Source organism: Calidris pugnax, unplaced genomic scaffold (assembly GCF_001431845.1).
Source record: "Calidris pugnax isolate Ruff unplaced genomic scaffold, ASM143184v1 scaffold4, whole genome shotgun sequence".
Lineage (NCBI taxonomy): Eukaryota > Metazoa > Chordata > Aves > Charadriiformes > Scolopacidae > Calidris > Calidris pugnax.
This window is the reverse complement of record NW_015090781.1, coordinates 6,742,601-6,762,164: the sequence shown is the minus strand read 5'-3', so window position 1 is coordinate 6,762,164 and position 19,564 is coordinate 6,742,601. Positions and strand designations below refer to the sequence as shown.

The 19,564-nt window shown below is 43.3% G+C and overlaps 1 protein-coding gene across 9 annotated transcripts in view; it reads right to left on the bottom strand.

Annotated features, from left to right (window-relative positions):
- Window positions 1-5,888: 5,888 nt before the first annotated feature.
- The window catches only part of RBM20 (RNA binding motif protein 20), a 102,421-nt gene continuing 88,745 nt past the window's right edge, over window positions 5,889-19,564 (bottom strand). For 8 of the 9 annotated variants that reach the window (XM_014959405.1, XM_014959352.1, XM_014959393.1 and 5 more), the window contains exons 8-14: window positions 18,653-18,732; window positions 17,154-17,841; window positions 15,246-15,344; window positions 13,105-13,774; window positions 10,598-10,717; window positions 9,719-9,840; window positions 5,889-6,071 (exon numbers count right to left, since the gene is read on the bottom strand). In XM_014959405.1, the coding sequence (XP_014814891.1) occupies window positions 5,961-6,071; window positions 9,719-9,840; window positions 10,598-10,717; window positions 13,105-13,774; window positions 15,246-15,344; window positions 17,154-17,841; window positions 18,653-18,732 (1,890 nt within the window). In that variant the 3' untranslated portion in view covers window positions 5,889-5,960. The remainder of the gene's footprint in view (window positions 6,072-9,718; window positions 9,841-10,597; window positions 10,718-13,104; window positions 13,775-15,245; window positions 15,345-17,153; window positions 17,842-18,652; window positions 18,733-19,564) is intronic. The other variant, XM_014959360.1, reaches the window with a different exon arrangement.

Here is a 19,564-nt window from a genome sequence, read left to right as displayed (position 1 = left end):
TTAAGCGTGACAAAACCCAGACTGGAAACTCATGATGTTTTGAACACACCACAGTTTGGATTTCTTCTTTTTTTTCTATTATGGCTGTATGATGCCAAGTTCACACTTAGAAAATTGAATTGCCCCATTTCTAGAGCGAGACAGATTCATAGCTGCGCCGAGATGGTACCAACATCGCACGTAGGAAGGTTTCAGTACATCCAGAACAGAAGAACCGAAACCATTTGTGCTTAAAATACATTACACGTGTGCCTCAGCTGCAAAACAGTTACTTCAAAGGCGCTAACGCAGCCTTTGATGAACTGGGGAGTCAGAAAAGCCGAGTACCGGTGTTTTGGCCGTGACCCATTTCCCCGGCCACTCCGTGGGGCAGACAGACCCGTTTCCCTCCCTCAGCGGGTGGTGGGAGGCAGAGCTGGTGCTTTGATGGTTCCCCATGCCCTGCCTCACCTTGGACTGGACGTTGCCTTGTCTCAGTCCTCCTCCTAGCGTTCTCCGCTGAGTGAATTCATCAAAGCTGGAGGTGAAGTTTCCTCTCGGCTTTTGTCCTCATTGCATTCTTTAAATACTTAGTACAAGCCCATCTTTACGTCACCCTGGCTGAGGTTGGGTATTTCCTCCCGGGAGCTCCGGTTGCTGGTGATGGAGGTGAGCCAGGGAGAAGGACAGGGAGTGGGAAAGGTCCCCGTGGAGCTGGGAGGGCACCAGGGAGGACAGAATGCTGAAAAGAGGAAAAATCAGCAGAGGGAGAGCACAAGGGAAAAGGGGTAAATGGGCAACCAGAGGGACTCAAGCTGAGATGAGGTGGAGAAGGTGTTTGGCTGGGGACGATTTTATATGGTGCTTTCAGAAGGGTGAGAAGACATGGATGGAGACAGAGAAAAGCCAGTGGGGACAGACAGCTTCATTCAGAAATAAAAAGGGAAGTGAGGACATATCTAGAGGGACAGAAGTGGGTAATAACAATTAATAGTAATTACAGAATGAACTGCTGAGATGTGTTCACTTCGACGTCAGCACCGGAGGACGGCCATCCCTTGCGATCTGTACGGCAGGAGCCACCTGGGAAGAATCACAACTTCCAGAAAATATATTTAAAAGCAAACATTTTTGCCTCCTGCTTCCTTGTTACCTCCCAAACTATCTTTTACTAATTTTGGGGTTTTAATAGATCCCCTGGAAAGCCAGAAGCACGTTGTTGCCGGGACAACTGCCCACCAATACATACGCTTTATAATTCTCTTTATTAAAATCTTTCTTTTTAAGAAACACAAATTGAAACACTTTGCAATCAGTTACACAGATCAGTTAATACTGGTGACAGTTCCTACATCATTAAACAAGTACTAACAAATTCCAACTGTTTACAAGCCAAAACTTAAATTAACAAGATTATATAAGCTCAATAAATAGTACATCTGGTCCAGTTCAAGTATAATTCAACAAATCACAGCCTTAATCCTTACAGAATAGAAAAACCCTGAATATAACCAGCCTAACACTAATTTAGTGTTAAAGCCAATATGAATCTTTGTCTGATCTTATGGGGCAAATGTTTAATTTTTTTTTTAATTTTTACTTCAAAGAAAGTAAGTTGCAGATTGACATTAAAGACTATTTGAGACCAATACAGATTTCACAAAGATGAAAAACGCTGTCCCTATTCAAAAAGTGCAATCTTTGGTTGAGATGTGTCGAAATGATTTGTATATATTAAGGAAGCTCCTTTTTAAATATCAATATTTGTTTGGCTAGACCTGAGCCTGCTTTGTGCTATATATATATATATACGTATTAATAAACAGCGTGGATTATAGTGATGATGAATTATGCCAACTAAAAAAAAAAGTCAAGATTTTAAATATAATAAACCAAAAGAAACAACACATTTTTACACAAGCTGAGGAAGGTGAGCGATGCCTACAGTGGCTCCTTCCTCAGCACAATAGGTAGTAGAGAGAAGTTGAGGAGTTGGGTGCCTGTCATTGCGTGACGGCCTGTTGGAGAGGGAAGGAGATTATCTCTGAGTTCTCAAAGTGCATCAGGCCGAAAACTGATCTTAGGGATCATTCATAGCTAGTTGAGGCTTGGGATTGCTTTTAACTGCTGTCAAATGTTGAGTTTTAGGGGGAGAAAGGACCGTTTGGCCATACCCAGGGTTTTGCGGGTTGCTGTTGTGTCAGGACAGAGCCCAAAGGGACGGGGTGTCCAAACCACCTCTACAAACGTCTGGGTCTGATCACTCCTGTGGGGCTGGGCACCTGAGTCATCTCCCTCCAGAGAAGGAAACTCCACAGGGCAGAGATGCCATCTGCAGCCTCCTCCTTCCTCGGTGGCAAGCAAGGGCCTGTGCTCGTGACCCAAACGAGGTGTCTGGAGCCAGGACAGTTCCTGGTGCACCTCAGTCAAGACTCCAGTGTCTGGACCCCGGATGGAGACCGAAACTTAAGCCACCGGGGACTGAAGGATACCAAGGCCCACTCTCTCAAGAAGGGACTTTTCCTGTCTAATGCAGCTGGCCAGAAAAAAAAAAAAAAGGGAGGTTAATTATGCAAGCTGTGAATAATGGGAGTGAACCTGGTTCGGAATCAGAGGAGGGGGAAAGTAGCTTGAATCATCTCCCGTAAATCCAAAAATAAGCCCCTGGGTAAACACTCATTTTAATTATTCTGCCAGTCAAAATCTGATGGTTACCTCCTGCCTTCCCTGCCTGCCTGTATTCACCTGTTGTCTGTTTTTGGAAAGTCTGATTTAAAGCTCTTTGGCCTGGGAAAGTCTTTGTTGTGGATTTATGCCGTGCCTATAATACAGGCAGTGGACCCGTAGCTTCTACTGCAATCCAAATAAAGAATAATAACAGTGATACTTTTCTCATTTGAGGTTACCTGGGGATAAAGCTGCTGGAGGCACATGACTTTGATATACAGTCAGCTCTGTCTCACATCCAATTAAGCCTAACCACATGGTCTAACAAGCTCCCATTAGGCCGGTGAGAGCCCCAGTTTGATAGCAGAGTTAGCTTCAAAGATGTGATGCTTGCATTTCCTTCCCTGTGCTCAGGTTGTGCTGAAGGGCATGAAGGGAACTTCATATTCAGATGATACATGGCCAGCTGGAGAGCTGTGCTTTAGAAGACAATTGCACAACCTTTATTGCTGTTTTCGTAATCTTACAGCGTGCAATACAAGCTCTTGCCCTAACAGCCCCGTGCTCAAATTTCGCTGCAATGTGGAAAACAAAGAGTCAAAGAAAAACCCAGCCCTTGAAGGAAAAATACTTGGTTTGAAATAGTATTACTTTTTTTTTTTTCCATAGGGAAAACCAAAAAACCCACTGTTTTAAATGACAGATGGACCCAAGTCTTAACATACTTCAAGTCTGGACAAAGGAGGATTTAGGCTGTAATGTTTTTCATTTCCCCTTGTCTTTTGGACAGGCCACATCTGAATCTGGGATGCAAAGTATCCCTCAACTTACGAGAAGCAGGAATTCCAAATATGAAATCTGAACCCACCTCTGGTAAAAAACGAGTGGAAAGCACAGGCCATGAAATGGAACAGGGCTTCAGGCAACAGCACCAGGCACCTCTGAGACACGCTGCCTGGCCACAGGGTGCTTCAGAGAACAAGCATCGCTGCTGGCACGAGACATACTGGAAGGAATACTTTGGTGGAAGCAGTTTTGGCAATTTAGCCACTTTGCAATATTTTGCGACATCCCTGTCATTCGTAGGGATGGCCAGAACCTTCTGGGAAACTACTTCCTCTGCACAACATCTAAACAGGACATCCAGCACCTGCAATTTTTAGGTAACATACTGTGATGGATATTAGTCCGGCAAAGAACAGACATACGTCTGCACATCCCCATCTGTCCAGATTACGTGGGGCATTTTATAAAAGCATAACTCTGGGATCAGTTCTGGCAATCGTTTGGTACATATTCACTTTACTACACAAAGCCCTATTGAAATGAACCAGAAATTTGTACAGTCCATTTCAAAGGGACTCTGCAAAATACTAAGCAACAACTGTGCGGAAACAATAGTTCATAATAATGCCAGAGCTGCTGGTGCATCCTGTGTTCTCAGTGCAGTACCCTGTGAGCCATCAGTTGTTGTGTTCACCTTAAAAAATTCAGGGAAATAAAATACAAAAACAATATTAAAAGCCTGGCATCTTTCCACGAAAACCAGGAAAGTTCAACGCTGCCAAGCTGAGGAAAAGCAAGCTTGAAAGAAAACAAAAAAGACCCCAAAAGCAAGGATCTTGAGTAAAATGTCTAAAAGAGACATGGTCCGAACATGTGGCACTTTAAAAAAAGCCTCTCGTGAGAGTTTCAAGTCTGTTAAGACTCAAAGTTGGCACCCTTTGGAGTTATCAAAAAAGAAGAGTTTCAAACACAAACGGTACCTGGAGAACATCCTGGCCACGCCATGGAAAATGCTGGGGGAGAGGTTGGCCTGTACTGGAACTGCTCTGGGTTCAGGCTGTGAGGTCCCTGGGACAGACTGTGGCTCCCTCCGCTCCCGCACGGCACGGTCAGCGCTTAACGACACACACATTTCATCATTTCACCAAGCTCTAAGACACATGGAGGTGGATGCTGATGGGGTTGAGATTATGCCATCTACTGACTAGCTTTAGCACAATGGCTTTAGATGTCCTATGCAAATCCTACTTCTCACCGGGGCAATGAGTGAAACGGCTGAAGATATCTTAAGCAACATTAAAGCCTATTTATAGTCACATCTCCTTTCCTTCCAGCGTCCACTGGAGGATGCTGAGCGCTTCTAAATACTCCGCCTGACCTGATGTGTTACATCAGAATTAAAACTTGAAGAATCCCTGAGAATTCTGATTTAATCTAGGAAACCACTCCCAGCACGCAGAGTGTGAGAAAGAATTGCTCCACTTCTTACAGATATGCCAGCGTTGCTTCACCGTGGGAAACAGTTTCAGGCATTTTGGTTTTTAATGGCACTCTGGGCATAGATGCATGGAACATGCTCTTTATTTCCCCTCCTCTGTACAGTGCAAATTGACAGTTATATCATAGAAATAATTTAAAAAAAAAAAAAAAAAAAAAAAAAAAAAAACTAAGGTCAACTCCGTTTATTTGCAAGCTTTTTCTAGTTCATAGCACAGTTAGTCTTGCATTTCAGAAAGCAGAAAGGAATCAAAGAGGCAAACTATAAAGCTGTCTGTAATAAGCGGTCATGTATAATGCATTTCACAATCCAGAAATTCTGAAATAAAAAATAAAATCCTAGAATGGGTATGTGTTGTGGTTAAACCCCAGCTGGGAGCTAGGACCATGCAGCCTCTTGCACAGTCCTCCCTCAAAGAAGAGCAGGGAGAAAAGGAGGGGAAAAAAACCTCACGGGTCGAGATAAAGACAGTTTAATAGAATACTAACAGAAAAAGGAAAATAACAATAATAATAATAATAATAATGGTAAAATAATATACAAGATAAAGTAATACAACACAAGTCACTCTCACCACCTGGTGAATTGGTTGCCCAACTCCTCCTGAGCAGTGATTGCAAATTTCTGTCTCCTGGCCAACCTTCATTTGTATAGCAAGCATGACATCTATGGTATGGAATATTGCATTGGCCACGCCACTGTTCTATCTATGCTCCTTCTCAGCTTCTGTGGGAAGCTGAAAAAAGTCCTTGAATAGTATAAACATAACTGAACAACAGTGAAAACAATATGCTTTATTGACATTCATTTCATACCAAATCTGAAACATAGCAATCATTAGAAGGTAAATTTACTCTGTCCCAGCTGAAACAAGGACAGTATGTGACAGTGAAGTTCTGTTTCTTGGAACTGAGTAGATGTTACTTCATTTAAAAGTTAAAAAAAAAAAAAAATAAAAAAAAAAAAAAAAAAAAAAAAAAAAAAAAAGGTATCAGCATTCACTCATTATAGCTCTTCCAGTTCATCTGCATCATAGCTTTTTCTTTGCAAAGTGAGGAACAATGCCAGTGTCATCCTGAGGCAGGTGGCTGCCCTCTTCCTTCATTTTCAGGCTCTCTTCTGCAAGCTGGGATAGATACTTCTGCAATAACAACAAAAACAAAACATCATTACCGAAACGGAAAATATTCAACGCAGGATGCTTTATGCCTTTTCAGAGCTTTCACACTCTCCCAGCATCTCAGAAGGGAAGAAAATGCATAGAAGCCCAATTTTGACAAAAATTCAAGCCAGGTAAAAATAGCTGTGGCAGGCAAACTACTGTAATGCAGAGAGCCCCAAAAGGCCAGTGATTTTCTCTGTGCTGCAAGGGGAACTGGTAGCAGAACCAGGAGGACCGTGACTCCCCATCAGTCTGTGTAACCAGACCTCACCTTTTCTCCTTGCAAACTCTCTACTCCCAGGTGCTACAGAGCTGTAGAGGCTCCATAGAGTCAACTGAGTTACACTGGTGTAAGAGTGGTATCAGAAAATAGAAACAGTTTCTCAGTCACAATTTAAAGCATATATATTGCCTTTTCAGCACATCCAGTTCCAAGATATACGTTTTGCACAGGAACATTTGTTTTAAGGGAATAATCAAACTCGGTAATAATTAACACAATTTAGCAGTCTGGCTAGAGTACTTACATTTATGGTGTTTCCCTAAGATAAAGCCTTTCAGTGCTTTAAAGTACTCAGTGTGATTTAAAAATACAGGCATGGCCAGTGAGGCTTTCAGCCTTCTGGCAGTGCCCTGGCTTGGCAGAGCTGCACACAAACTGGACGATGAACTGGTGTGGGTCTGAAAATGCTGCTCAAATGATTTATTCAAGGTCAACAGAGCTAGAAATGGATGGAAAGAAGCTTCTTCAGCAGCAGCTACTGCAGAGAGACACGTGGGAAATTCCCCCACAGTAACGCAGAGTTGTTCTTATTAATGACTTACACATACATCACATGCAGGAACAACTGACTTGCACATTATCAGGATCATAAAACCCTTAGCTGATTTTCTAGCTGATTACTCATTCTCATTTGTTTTGAAAAGACCATCTCACATCACCGCAAAATTTTATCTACTTGCAGGATTCCCCCAGAGTGCAGTTTGCTCTTTGGCATCCACAGGGAAGAGGTGAAACGAGAAGCGGATGAAAAAAAAATATAAGGGGGGGTAACACCTAAAAAATGAATGGGCATAACATCGACGTAACGATGACAGCACCCTTGTTCCTCTGAATATAGGGATTTGGCTGTGGAAATTACACAACTCTCAGTCTTGATCCCTTTTGGGTACAAAATTCCACGTGGCAGAAAGCCAGAGTAAACATCAGAGTACTATAGAGAGATATAGGGCCCATAAAGCTGGGAGAAGTGATCCATACACCACAAAGTGTAGTAAACCACAAACGCTTGTCACTGGATCAGATAACCCATGCATTTCTGTTTTTTAATGATTACCCACCAAAATAAGGCTGAGGTTTACCCACCACCTTTAGCTGACGTTGTCAGCTGCCATGAGTACCACAAACATCAGTTCACAGACCAGGCATTCAGACTAATTTATAGAAAAATGACAGCTAAGGAAAAAGTTTCTCTTTTCATTTAAATACAAGTTTTGATGAATACTGCAAAAAGCCCACAGAAAACAGGGTAAAATGCTGCACTGAGTTGCCAGGGTAGCTTACACCAGATGAATCTGACAGCTTTTTGTGGTAGTGGTGGGAGGGATGGCCAAATGATGGAATTTTTGGACACAGAGAATGCAGTGGATCTGTAAATATAAATACCACCTGGGAAAATAATTTATTAAGCTGAAGAGAATGGAAAATTACAAAAAGTCTGCAAGGCTGACAAAGAAACAGTTGATTTTTTTTCAGTGATTGCTGTTCTTCAAGGGGCACCATACTCAGATGAAGCTGAGTATTGTATTTCAGGACTTCATCATCTAAGCAAGGCTTTTGGAAGAAAACTGGTACACAAACTGGTTCGTTTTGTGTTCAAATCCAAGCACTGAACATTTGTTTTGGATGTGGCTCCAAGGAAATCACGTGAAAAATGACAAGTAGCAAATCAACTATAAAATACCCATGAGAGCATTTGGGAAAATGTCATTGTCATTGTACAATGGTATTTGTCCATGTAGGCAAAGTGACAGAAAGACTGTCAGAGCCAGAGCTTCACCTACAGTAAAAACTAGAGCCCGTAGTTATGGTGGTGGATACTCTCATTAAATTGCATCGTCAGAGGAGAAAACTGACATTTCTTGCAGAGTGCATAAATAAGCATTATTGCAACTGAAAGGGTTCTAGTAATACACAACAATTATTTAAAATTTGCTGAGTTTCCACTTGAGTGGGCAAAAGTTGGATGAGACATTTACTTCCTCCATTTAGTAAGATAAGAGGTACAGCTCGACAGAACACTCTGTTTTCATTACCATATTTGACGGATTTAATTTTAACAGCTTTTGTGGTCTTTGTTCTTTTATCTCAAGTCAGTGTTAGATATCTACCATAGTGCTCATGGGAAATGTCTTAACGGGGAGAAAAAGAGGTTGTTTTTCACACTGACTCAGCTTTAGTTGGACCGTTTTTTCTATGACTAACAAAATCATTTAGAAAATGAAAAAAAAATCCCTTTTCTTCCCATGGGAGCAGTTGCCAGGGGCAGGGGCTGGAGTTGCAATCCTGGCTCTGGCACAAGTTTCTTTGGGACAGCCTCACATGGGACACATGGCCTTCACCGAGTGGTGCCACCTCTGGTTGGTGAATCCCCCTGGATTTTTTTGTATGAAGCAAAACCAGGGATGCAAACTAGCAGGGATGCCCCTGCTTTTCAAGCTTACACTTGGAGGCTCCACTATTAACAAGTATCACAGCTCTGCAGGCACAGGCTTTGAAGAGAAGCAGAGCTCCAGTATTTACTAAGGGCAGAGGGAAGGAACAGAGAAAGAAGGAGCAGCTTCAATTTGCTCTTTCATGGCTTTGGCTCCTCGAGGAGTCCTCAGCACAGGGCAGTGAAAACTCATGCTGTTATGACTGATACTATCAACTCTGCATCTGAACAGTGATAAAGGTGGGCTCTTTTGCTTGAACTGCAAGCACCCATGGTCTCTGTGTGCTGTTACCAGGTGCTGATGTGCCTATGGTGGATACTTATGGAAACCATACCAGTCATTACGTGCCTCTGCACGTCCTTAGAGGGACGACTCAGTAGGGGTGTTCTGCGCAGCGCAGGGAGGGATGTCAGTGGGTCACAGGAAATGCCTCCCGGAGCCTGCGCGTGGCAGAGCGCTGCCTGCTGAAACAGGCTGCAGAAATCCACCCTAACGCACAAGTAACTCTGGCAACATCATTAAACGAGTGGCAGGTTTGATGCTCTTGAAATTCAGAAGGAAGAAAGGCTGCTGTTGGGCTCATTCCTAGTGATAGAAACACCTGGGACCTTCAAGAACGGAGCATTAAAGATGTGAGTTGCATGCTGTGATAGTGACAAGGACCAAATGTAGATGAGAAAGGCAAATTTTCACCTGGCCCCATTTTACTTATGATCCAGAAGTTAATGTCAAGGATCTGGGAATGAGAAATTAGCGGGCTAACATTTGGAAGTACTGAAATGATTTGCTTATCTAAATTTCACTTCGTCTCAATTCTGTCCATAGAATAAAAACTAATTTTTTGTTGCATCCTTTATCTTACAATCCCCTCAATGTGCTAGTTGTTAGCTCATTTCAAGTGTGTTTTTTACCTGAAGATTTTTGTAGTGGACGGTACTTCTGCAGTGACTTGTCTTTGCTGTCTCTTCATTCGTGTAGAAGAGCCCGCAGAGCTTGCAGTAAAACCCAGTTCTGGGCACCACGAACTCCACACCTATTGAGAAATTCTGAATTACATTACAACGTCAGTTGAAACCCTTCCCCTCCACAATAAACTTGTTTTCAAAGAAAAAAAAGTTGCTGATTAGCTAAATGACATAGAGATGAAGACTGAGTCCTGGATTCACTTCTCTGATTTCCCTAATTTTGCAATACTGAGCTGCAGCTTAAAGTCCTGTGCATTGCAAATACACCTTCTGCTTCTCTCTTAGATATTATACATATTTAAAAATGTACCTTCTCGCGCATAATATTGACTGGAAAGTTCCCTGTGCAACCTCAAGGGCTAGAATAGCAATAGTACTTATTAGCAGAAAATTCATGCTTAAGTTACACAGATTGCTCTTTAGGGTGTACTTCTTCCAGGTGTTTTACTCATGATCAGTGTTTACACGGTAAAACCAATACTTTTACTTATACTGAAAGTATAATCAATACTTTTACGACAAAGGCTTTTAAATTACTACGTATTTTTCACATACATTTCACATATAGTCCCAGGGAATTTATTTCATCTCATCAGAGACACTAACAAGCTATCTTTTACCGTTCGTCTGGAATGAAATTGGCGATGATCTATAATCAAAAGGCCGTTTCTTTCAACAGCCACCCCTCTGTCGTAAACCCTGTTCCTCCACCCTCCTCACATCTGTTCTGAAAAATAAATATAGCCAATAGCCTTAAAGTGACATCTTGTTGTAAGCTCGAGGTATTGCAGTGGGCAGGCAGGCAGAGGGGGTGTGTGGCCGTACCCAGGGGGATGCTGAGCTCGGTGAAGACGTCCTCCTGTTCCCAGCCTGGCGGAGAGTGCCTTCTCTTAGACTCTACCTCCGGGTATTCCAGAGATCTCATTTCCAGGTACCTAGAATTTGCTTAACAAATGAATAAATGTATTGAAGCAAAACAGTTTATTAGTTTAAAGAGACATCTGTAAACTTCTTGGGAACGCTTTCTGGGTGGATCTATAAATGAAGTAAAATCTGGGGGAAAAAAAAATGCTTTTCCATTCAAATCAGTGCAACTCCAACAACTGTACCCCACTGGGCAGTCACCTCTGTTTCTCCCAGCAGACCATTTTTCTATTTCTAATTTCATGTTCATTATGGTTTTTCTTTTCATACTTTAATCTCTAAACAGCTCTATAACATTATACACACACGGTCTGAATGCAGCTCCATAATCATGTATGGTATTGCCTGACCAGTGATGGAGCTGGGCTTGCACAGAAGCTGCTGAGAAAGAGGGGGCACCAGGACCTGCTGAGAGCAAATCTCCAAACTGCCTCAGGAGCTGTGTGGGCAGAGCAAACCTTCCTCTGGTAGGATCCCTGCAGCACCATTGTCATCTTCTCCCACCCTCAGGTCTCCAAAGGGATAGTTTCTGCTTTATGGCTCTCGGCCACTTGAAGATTTTGGTTCCTGGCCAGGAGGGATGGGATGGCTGGAACCTGCTGACCAACATTAATGGACACGAGCAGGAGATTCAAGGTGTGGAAAACAGTGGATTGATTTGCTGAGGCAGATAAAGCCAGTCAAAAGAACAGATGCTCTCCTTTCCCAACATGGGAATTGCTTTTATTTCGAAAAAGAGGAATTTGTTATCAAAGAGCAACAGAATTACACATAAACTGGTCTGATTCCTATTCTTCAGTTCTTACATCAAAGAACTAGTTCCCTTACCCTGACAAAATTTCTATTGCATTGCAAATTTCGCCTAGATAAGGGATATATTTTCTCATAAAACAAATATATTTTTTCTCAAACCAAACCCTTCCTGCCTTTCAAGTCTGTAGTTCAAAGATCTGCAATTTCTGGCTATGAGAATGAATTTTTCTTCATTGTTTTAAATACCTCTATTGCGTGATTCAAAAGAAAATAATATAAAATCCTGACTGCTTGGCTTTCAAGTTAACCATCCCAGGTTTCCAAATCTGCAGCAGAGATCCTGGAAAACCCTCAAGCTTTAGTTAGCTCTTCTTAAGACCCCCAGGGCCTTTGTGGCAACTTAAGTCCCACTTAAATTGATTTCTGGGCCTCTGAGCTGGCAGATGCCTCTGCAGAGAGCCCAGAGCCCTGCACTGCAGATCCCAGGTATGGAGTCCATGGCAGAAACCTGGGAAGCACAAGCTCCCCTGGAGCTTCCAGGCTCCCTGCTGGCAAGTTGGAAGCTGAAAACACCCAAGTAACTATGCTCTTGGGATACCCAGCTCTTCCATCAGCTGGCTTCCGTGAAGTGGGCAGCCCAGGAGAGCTGACCTTGCCATCCCCAGGCCCAGGGAATTTGCATGGCAGCGTTATCTCCAAACACACAAAGCCTGGAAAGGCATCTCTTCAGGCCAAACAGGTAACTATTGAAAACCGAGCGAATTTCGAATCTCTTAGTTCAAAAATCAAGACGTTCACATAAAATGTTCCAGCCTTTACTGGTGGAAAATTGCAACCTCAAAAATATTCCAGCAACTTCTGTGCACAAACCCTTCTCCATCACATGGGCTGCGGTAGCAATAAAAAAGAACATTCCTGGCCAACATGTTCTATATTGTTTTCCACTTCCGTTCATTAAACACAGCCCGTTCGCTCAAGTTTCATTTGAAAGCGTGACGAGAAACTGAACTCCCTTTCAGACACTCAAGATCATTTTTTCTCCTGACACCTAAAATATTAACAGGCAGCTATGATTACATTTATTGGCATTATCTCACAGGATGTCCTACAGTTACATTAAAGGCAGCGTGCGGTAGATAGCAGGAGATGATAAGGCAAGTCCTGACAAAAGGCACATATTTGTGTGAACAGGGACTGAGAAGTAACAATCTAGGGATGATTTCCATGTTACCAAGGCTTCAGTACAGTGGGTAAGAATACCCGCCTTGTCCAGCAGCCAGCCAGACACTACAGACACTTTTCTGCTGACCTTCAGAGACTGTCACTCAATTCATTGACAATTCAAAATAAATTTAGCAGGGCACTGAAAGTGGTTCAGCTAAACTCATGTGAACCTTGACATGACAATTATAGCAGCTTATGCCTTTCAGAAAGCTTGCAAGTTGCTTATCATATTTCCTTTACACTATTCAGCTAAGAGCCTCTAATGGTTTAGTTTGGCGAAAGGCACTGGGGTTCTTTTACTGAGCCGCTCCAAGGACAAGTCTTGATACCATTAGCAACATTTATGCTTGTTAGCAATAAATTTCAGTCTACTGTCAGAGAAAACATGCAAGGCTCTCTGCAGGCTGAAAAGGAAAAAAAACAGTAGTTACCCTTGGCCTCTGGACACTCTTGGCTTCCGTGTCTTGTTTCTTCACTAGCATTTTTAACAAGCATTTCCATAACTTCTCTGCTCTCGGCTCCTTGTGATCCCATCTGTTTGTAATCATCTATAAATGTATCAGGGAGCTGGAGAGTCTCTTCTTTCAGATGAACAGAAGGTATATGGTGATCTTCAGGCTCTAAACGAGTGTCAGAGCTCTTATCAATTTTTCCTTCCTTCTGCTGGGGATCAGTCTCCTTAGCAGATTGGTCTTCCCGCAATTCTCCTGGCTTCTGCTCAGGGTCCAGATTTAGGCTTGATGCTTCAGTTACAGCATCTTCGTTATCATCATCCTCCTCATCATCCTGACAGCCGCTAGAAGCTACGCTGCCCTTTGCTGATCTGAAGTTTGTTTCTAAAGCTTTATGGGCAAATTTGTCTTCACTCCTGGTTAAGTGGCTGTGATCGTTTTTCAGTTCCAGCATGGCTGACATACAGGGACACATCTCTGAAGCACTTTTATTTTTTTGATCAACTGGTACTATTTCTTCAAGCTCAGTTATATCGGGCTCCATAATTAAATCATCTTCTCCCACTTCATCTACTGTCACTAATTCCTCCATGTTAGCAGGGTACCAGGTCTCACCTTCTATCTCACTTCCACTCTCCCAGTCTCGGTCCTGTCACGAAGATGTAAAACATTTGAGAGAGCAGTGATTATAGATCATCACTGTTAAAAAATGAGCTTTGAACATCAGTAACCAGGAATAACTTTGATCTGGCCATGCCTAACCCCTCTTCTATTTTAGTTTCAAAGAACAATGTGCCTTGGTGTTGTGATTTTAAACCTTATGCACAAGGACAAGCAATCTTTTTAATTATCATATAAACTCTTTGTGGAGTATATATCTCTTTGTGGAGATCCTGTAACTGCCTTGGGGATTGCAGTCTCTCCAGTCTCCTGATTCTTGCTTTTCTGTAGTCAGTAGAACAAGGCACAACCTGTTATGCTTTATTATGCAGCTGGTGCTACTATGTGATCTGATCCCCAAGGAAACAAACCTCTCTCTCTACCTCCATCCCAGGGTGGCAAGAAATAGGCAGCACAATGAGAACATACTGAACCCCAGTCTAGCCATTATGGCTTTTGCTTGGCTGGACTGGGTCCTCTACATTCCTACACTGACTGAGAAAATGTGGCTACCTTCTGCAGTCATTTCCTTCCACCAGCAAGAGCCCTCTGCCAGGGACTGTGTTGGTAGAGATTGGCCTAGACCTTAAGAAAAATCAGTTTTACCGTTATACTCCAAGGTACATTATCTGAAATAGCTCATACATGCAGTTAAGACTTATAGGACTCAGACACTAATACTGGACTTAAGAAGTATTAGAATTATAAGGTATATGTTACTTTTAAGACACACTTGCAGCTTAGATTTCAACTCCCAGACTCATCGTGTACACATAATCTATTAATAATCTGTATTCTCCTCCTGTTTGGCCATTCCCATACTTCCCCTCCTAGAATCCTGAAACAGCACGAAAACTCTGGGAGTTGACACTGTTCTTGCCAGGAGATCAGTTTTCTACAGCAACAGATATCAATAGCTTCCATATCTGACCATCAACCCATGACCCTACAGATATGAAGCTGGAGGAATTCCAAGGACATTGCTGTCCCCGACTGCGATGCTGCAGTAGGGCTGCTGTAAAGACACTATTTAATTAAAACCAGAAACAATCAGAAGAGGCTACTATCTCTAGTCCATCTAAGGCCAATGTTCTGAAAAAGTTTTCATCGTTAGTCCCCTCCTCCTCCACTAACTGACCACAACTCCTATTTTTGGGCACGGTTCACAAAGTTCCACGGTTCGCTTGGGCATGCATTACAGTTGCCAGTGCCAAGGGCAATGCATGTGAAGCAATGTACATGGGCAAAGAGCAACTAAAAAAAGAGTTCTGAAGACTTCAGGAAAAGCTATCCCTTATTGCAGAGGTCAAGATAAGGCAAGGTAATTTAGACAACCCCCCCCACAACCCCTTTACGTGTCTTTCCATGGGGGTTTAATATTTCAGTTGGGAGAATGTGCTACCAAACCTGGGGTTTCACTCATTTTGTCGTGGAAGCTGCACCAACAACGTGTCACCAACCTTCTCTTTTCTTGTGTTTTCCAGAATCTCTCCAGATTCTTTTCCTTGTTTATTAGCTGAAGGTGAGCTCTTCTCTGGAAGTTGCTCCTCTTTTCCAAGCTAAAATAAATACAACATACACACGTATGGCAACACACAGTGGTGCTCTATTATGTTTCTATTCTGGGTTTAGGGAAACAAAGTCACCACAAGGTCACATTCTTTATTTCTAAAGTTTATGCAAGTCAACTGGGCTGTGGGAAAAGACCCAAGAATTGGATTCCGTTAGCAAAGCTGCACAAATAAGAATTGAGAAAAGTGCAACAAAATTAGAGAGGTGTAACTCACATCATAGAATTGGCTAGAAGACAGGTGGGGGAGAATGTGAATTCGTTAAAATTTCCAGCCTCCACCCCTCTGTTCTCTACCCACAACTGTTATGTTGGCTCAGATATGGTGAGGAGAGCAGCAGTGTTAAAACTCTGCAAAAGACCTCAACTGTTTTGTTTATTGAAGTAGGATCAGTTGAGAATGCAACTGCTCGCAGAGTTCATACTTTGGAAGTACTGCCACAGTACTACCTGGCACTTGGTGAAAGAGGGATGAAGCAAAAGAGTGAGTTCAAGACATTCAAACCTGTTTCTTCCTTTTAAGATAAATTATTAGCAGTAGTCCCTGCAGAGGTGTGCCTTTAACAAAGCAACTTTAAAATAACTTGAAAAACACGCAGAGGAGTGTGCAACGCTGGTGATTTAGGATGCTGTCTGACATTTCAGTCTGACATCTCCTCCCAAGGAACCATCCATCACAGTGAAATACCAGCCAAAGGAGAAGGAGGAAAAAAGGTGGTACAGCCACACATATCTATGGCATGAGGTAGTGCTGCTGCCTGACACAGAGACTAGCTGAGTTACAAGATCTAGACATTTCCACCAACCTTGCCCCCGCACAAGAACAAACACAAGGTCAACTGAAAACAACCAAAGATGGCCCTGGCAGCACAAAGTCACAAGCTAGAGATGGACCCCTGGGCAGCAAAGCAGCTCTGCAGCCTCCCGTGCCAGCATCTCCGGGGGTGGATGGCAGCCGTGTATCACCAGGGGGGCCTGGGGGAGGCACGGTGGCCAAGGGCCAGTAACAGGATCCCCGTAGGGTGGGGATATGAGCATGGGCTCTACTGGGACTGGCTGAGTGAGGCAGACTGGTCTGTTCCCTCTCTGCTTTTTCCCAGTGAAAAATCAAACCCACAAACGCTGCCACGTTACCAACTGGGACTATTTCTCCAGAGATCCCATAATTTCAGTGAGCCAATTCAGCAGTTCTGTCATGGGAAAAGACTCCTGGAGACAGCACATTGAAGGGAGTGGTGTGAATTATCCCTGCCAGAGCTGAGGGTAGGGACATAGGATTAATAAAAGCCAATTCTTCTGTTGAGTTGACCAAAGACAAAATGTTCCTCGTTAAAAGTTCACTCCCCGTTTTAGCGGTATAACAACCAGTTCCCTGTGTTGTCCTACAAATATTGCACATCCCTGTAAAATACCACTTAATCCCCAAATAACTTAATCCACATCACAGGTAGTGGAAGGAGGTGATGGATGCAGAGAGAGCAGCTACAGGGCATTCTGCGCAGACTTAGAAGAGAGAGCAGTAGGGCAACTGCCTCTGCACACACAACCTGTGTGCAAACATCAGACTGTTGCCTGGTTTTGTTGGGAGCTGTCTGTTCCCTTTCCCTCAAAATCTGGACAAAGACAGACAAAATGACCTCCCAAGATCTCTTCCAGGGCTATATTCCCAGATTTTACCATGGCAAAATACTGCATGTCACCAGCACCACACCCACAGCAAGTGATCTAAAATATTTGAGAAATTATATTACTCCGGCGTTTACCTTCTTCTTACATATAGTTTGAGAGCTCTGTTTACCTCATTCTCGGGAGGTTTGGTTTCCTTCACATCACTGCCTTCAGCAGCAGCATCTTCCTCTTGGTCTTTTTCAGCTTTCTTGGCCTTATTCTTATCACTTTGTTTTTGCCTGGAGCCCTCAGACGCTTTGCTGTGCTTCTGTTCAGTCCCCTCCTCCCTGGCGGTGTCCTCGCTGTACGAATGCCTGCGTTCCCTTGACTTTGCCTCTTCCTTTCTCTTCGACCTGCCAGGTAAATCCTGCAGCTGCCTCTGAAACTTGTCAGATTTTGACTTGGAGGTTTTTCGGTAATAGTCATCTTCCCTGCTCTTGTAGCCAGATAAAGGATGAAGGGAGCCAGGGGAACCACTCCTTAAATATTTATCTCTGTGCCCTCTGCCTCCTTCGATCCGTTCATCCAAATCAAACTTGTCCAGCTGTCGGGAATAATGTTTCCTCTCGTGTACCCACGTGTCAGTCCTGTCCCTCTTCTCATCCCCGTTCTCTCGCCATTCTCTGCTGTCTCTTTCCTCCTCCCGTCGGGAATAGGGGGATTGATCCCACGACTCTCTCCCGTTTCCCCAGTCGGTCCTGCCGGTCCCCATGGGGCTGTGGGGTGAACTGCAGGAAGTAAAGCTGGGAGTGTGGGATCGGGGCGACAGGGAGCGGCTTATGGGGCTGCGAGAGCGGGGCCTCTCCGTGCCATACCTGCTGCAGAGGGAAAAAACAGCTGTCACTGGCTCACCCACTGTGGTCTACCACCTTTTTTTGTATGCTGCAAACACACAGGAACTGCAAACTGAGACCCCAGGCCTTTCACAGACATGCACTGCACAGCTGCAAACACAGTGAACGGGAGGAAAGGCATTGTCATATCCACAGAGCTCAACTAAATCCCCACAGATCTGTCAAGAATATAGTCATTCATTCTTAAAAGCATCTCATAGGGGTTTAGCATTAAAAGCTTGTAATACATTAATACCTTTACAATGACCCTAATGTCTGTACCCTTAATACTCACTCATCTAGGGTATCGCCGAGAAAAAAGTGACGAAGGTCACCTCTTTAAAAAAGATGTTTTAGGACTCCGATGCCTCTCCATTTTTACTGGAAGGTCCAGAAGCCAGGCAGATCAGAAATACACCCAAATACATTGTAATGTGAACCAGCTCCTTCCCTCTAGGTCTCGCAACACTCCCAGCCTTTGCTCTTTTCACTCAAGAGGGAGGGGAGGAGAAGGGCTTCATTTGTGTGTTCTTCACATGCCAGGTGCATTTTCTGAGTCATCATCATCCGTAGGAAAGAGTTCAGTTATTTTCATAACACGCACGGTTTTAATCTGATCTCATCATATAGGCCCTGCACCTACTATTGAACCCACTTACATTTTTACAGGGATTTGAAGTGAAATCCAAATTAAGAAAGCAAATGAGATAGAGGGAAGCACGCAGATAATGCTTTTTCTACCTGTAGGTTTACAGACTTATCCAGGTCCCAGTTCCAAACTATGGAGAAACTTTACCTGTCCACTTCACGCAGCAGGTCCCTCTCCCTCTGTGAGTGGATGTCCTGGATGATGGCAGCCACGTTCTTACCTGGTTTCTAAATAAGACAAAGACACTGTTTAGCATGCTGCAGTGCTCTCCAAGCTAGCGTAGGTGATTTGTCCTTCAAGAAACAACATCCCTGCATCATTTAATTCTACTACTACTGAGGAAATATTTGGTTTCAGTGTTGTGGTTACAGTCTTTTCTGCAGCTGGTATCTCAATAACATGATCAAAGCAGTAAAATGATGCAAACGGAAAATTTGCTCCATTACATTGTAGCACTTTCTCCCCACATGTGGCTGCTGTAACAGGCTTTGAAAACTACCTTGTACTTCCCTGACACGCATTCACTACAGAGTATTTTCTAGAAATTGGATATAAGAGGAAACAAATCAGATATTTAATTCAGATATTAGAAAAATTATGTATAGCAGACTTTCTCTGACCCTCTAGGATTGAACTGCCTTCTCTTCGTCTCAGAGTTTAGCTCATTCTGGAGTGCAGCTCTAAGAGACTATGTTTAGACACGAGCTTCAGAAAAGCTAAGTGCAAGAGAGATGCATAGAGGAAGCGCTAATTACTTGAGGTTCAAGATCCTTTACAAAAGATGTGCTGCTCCAGGCTGGAGTGCAGGCAATTCGACAAACACTTGGAGCATGCAGAGCTGAGCAACATAATCATGCAGGAACTCAGAGCAGTGTGTAGTGGTAAATAGCTCATGCATATTCCCCCTTCCATCTTGCACTTCTGTTTGTTTGTTTGTTTGTTCTTAACAACGAGAAAGGGCGTTTGCTTGTGCAAAGAAAAATAATGCCATGACCTGAAAAACTGCCACTGGAAAGGCTGACAATCTTCCTGAAGTCTAGGCAAACTCCCACACTCTTC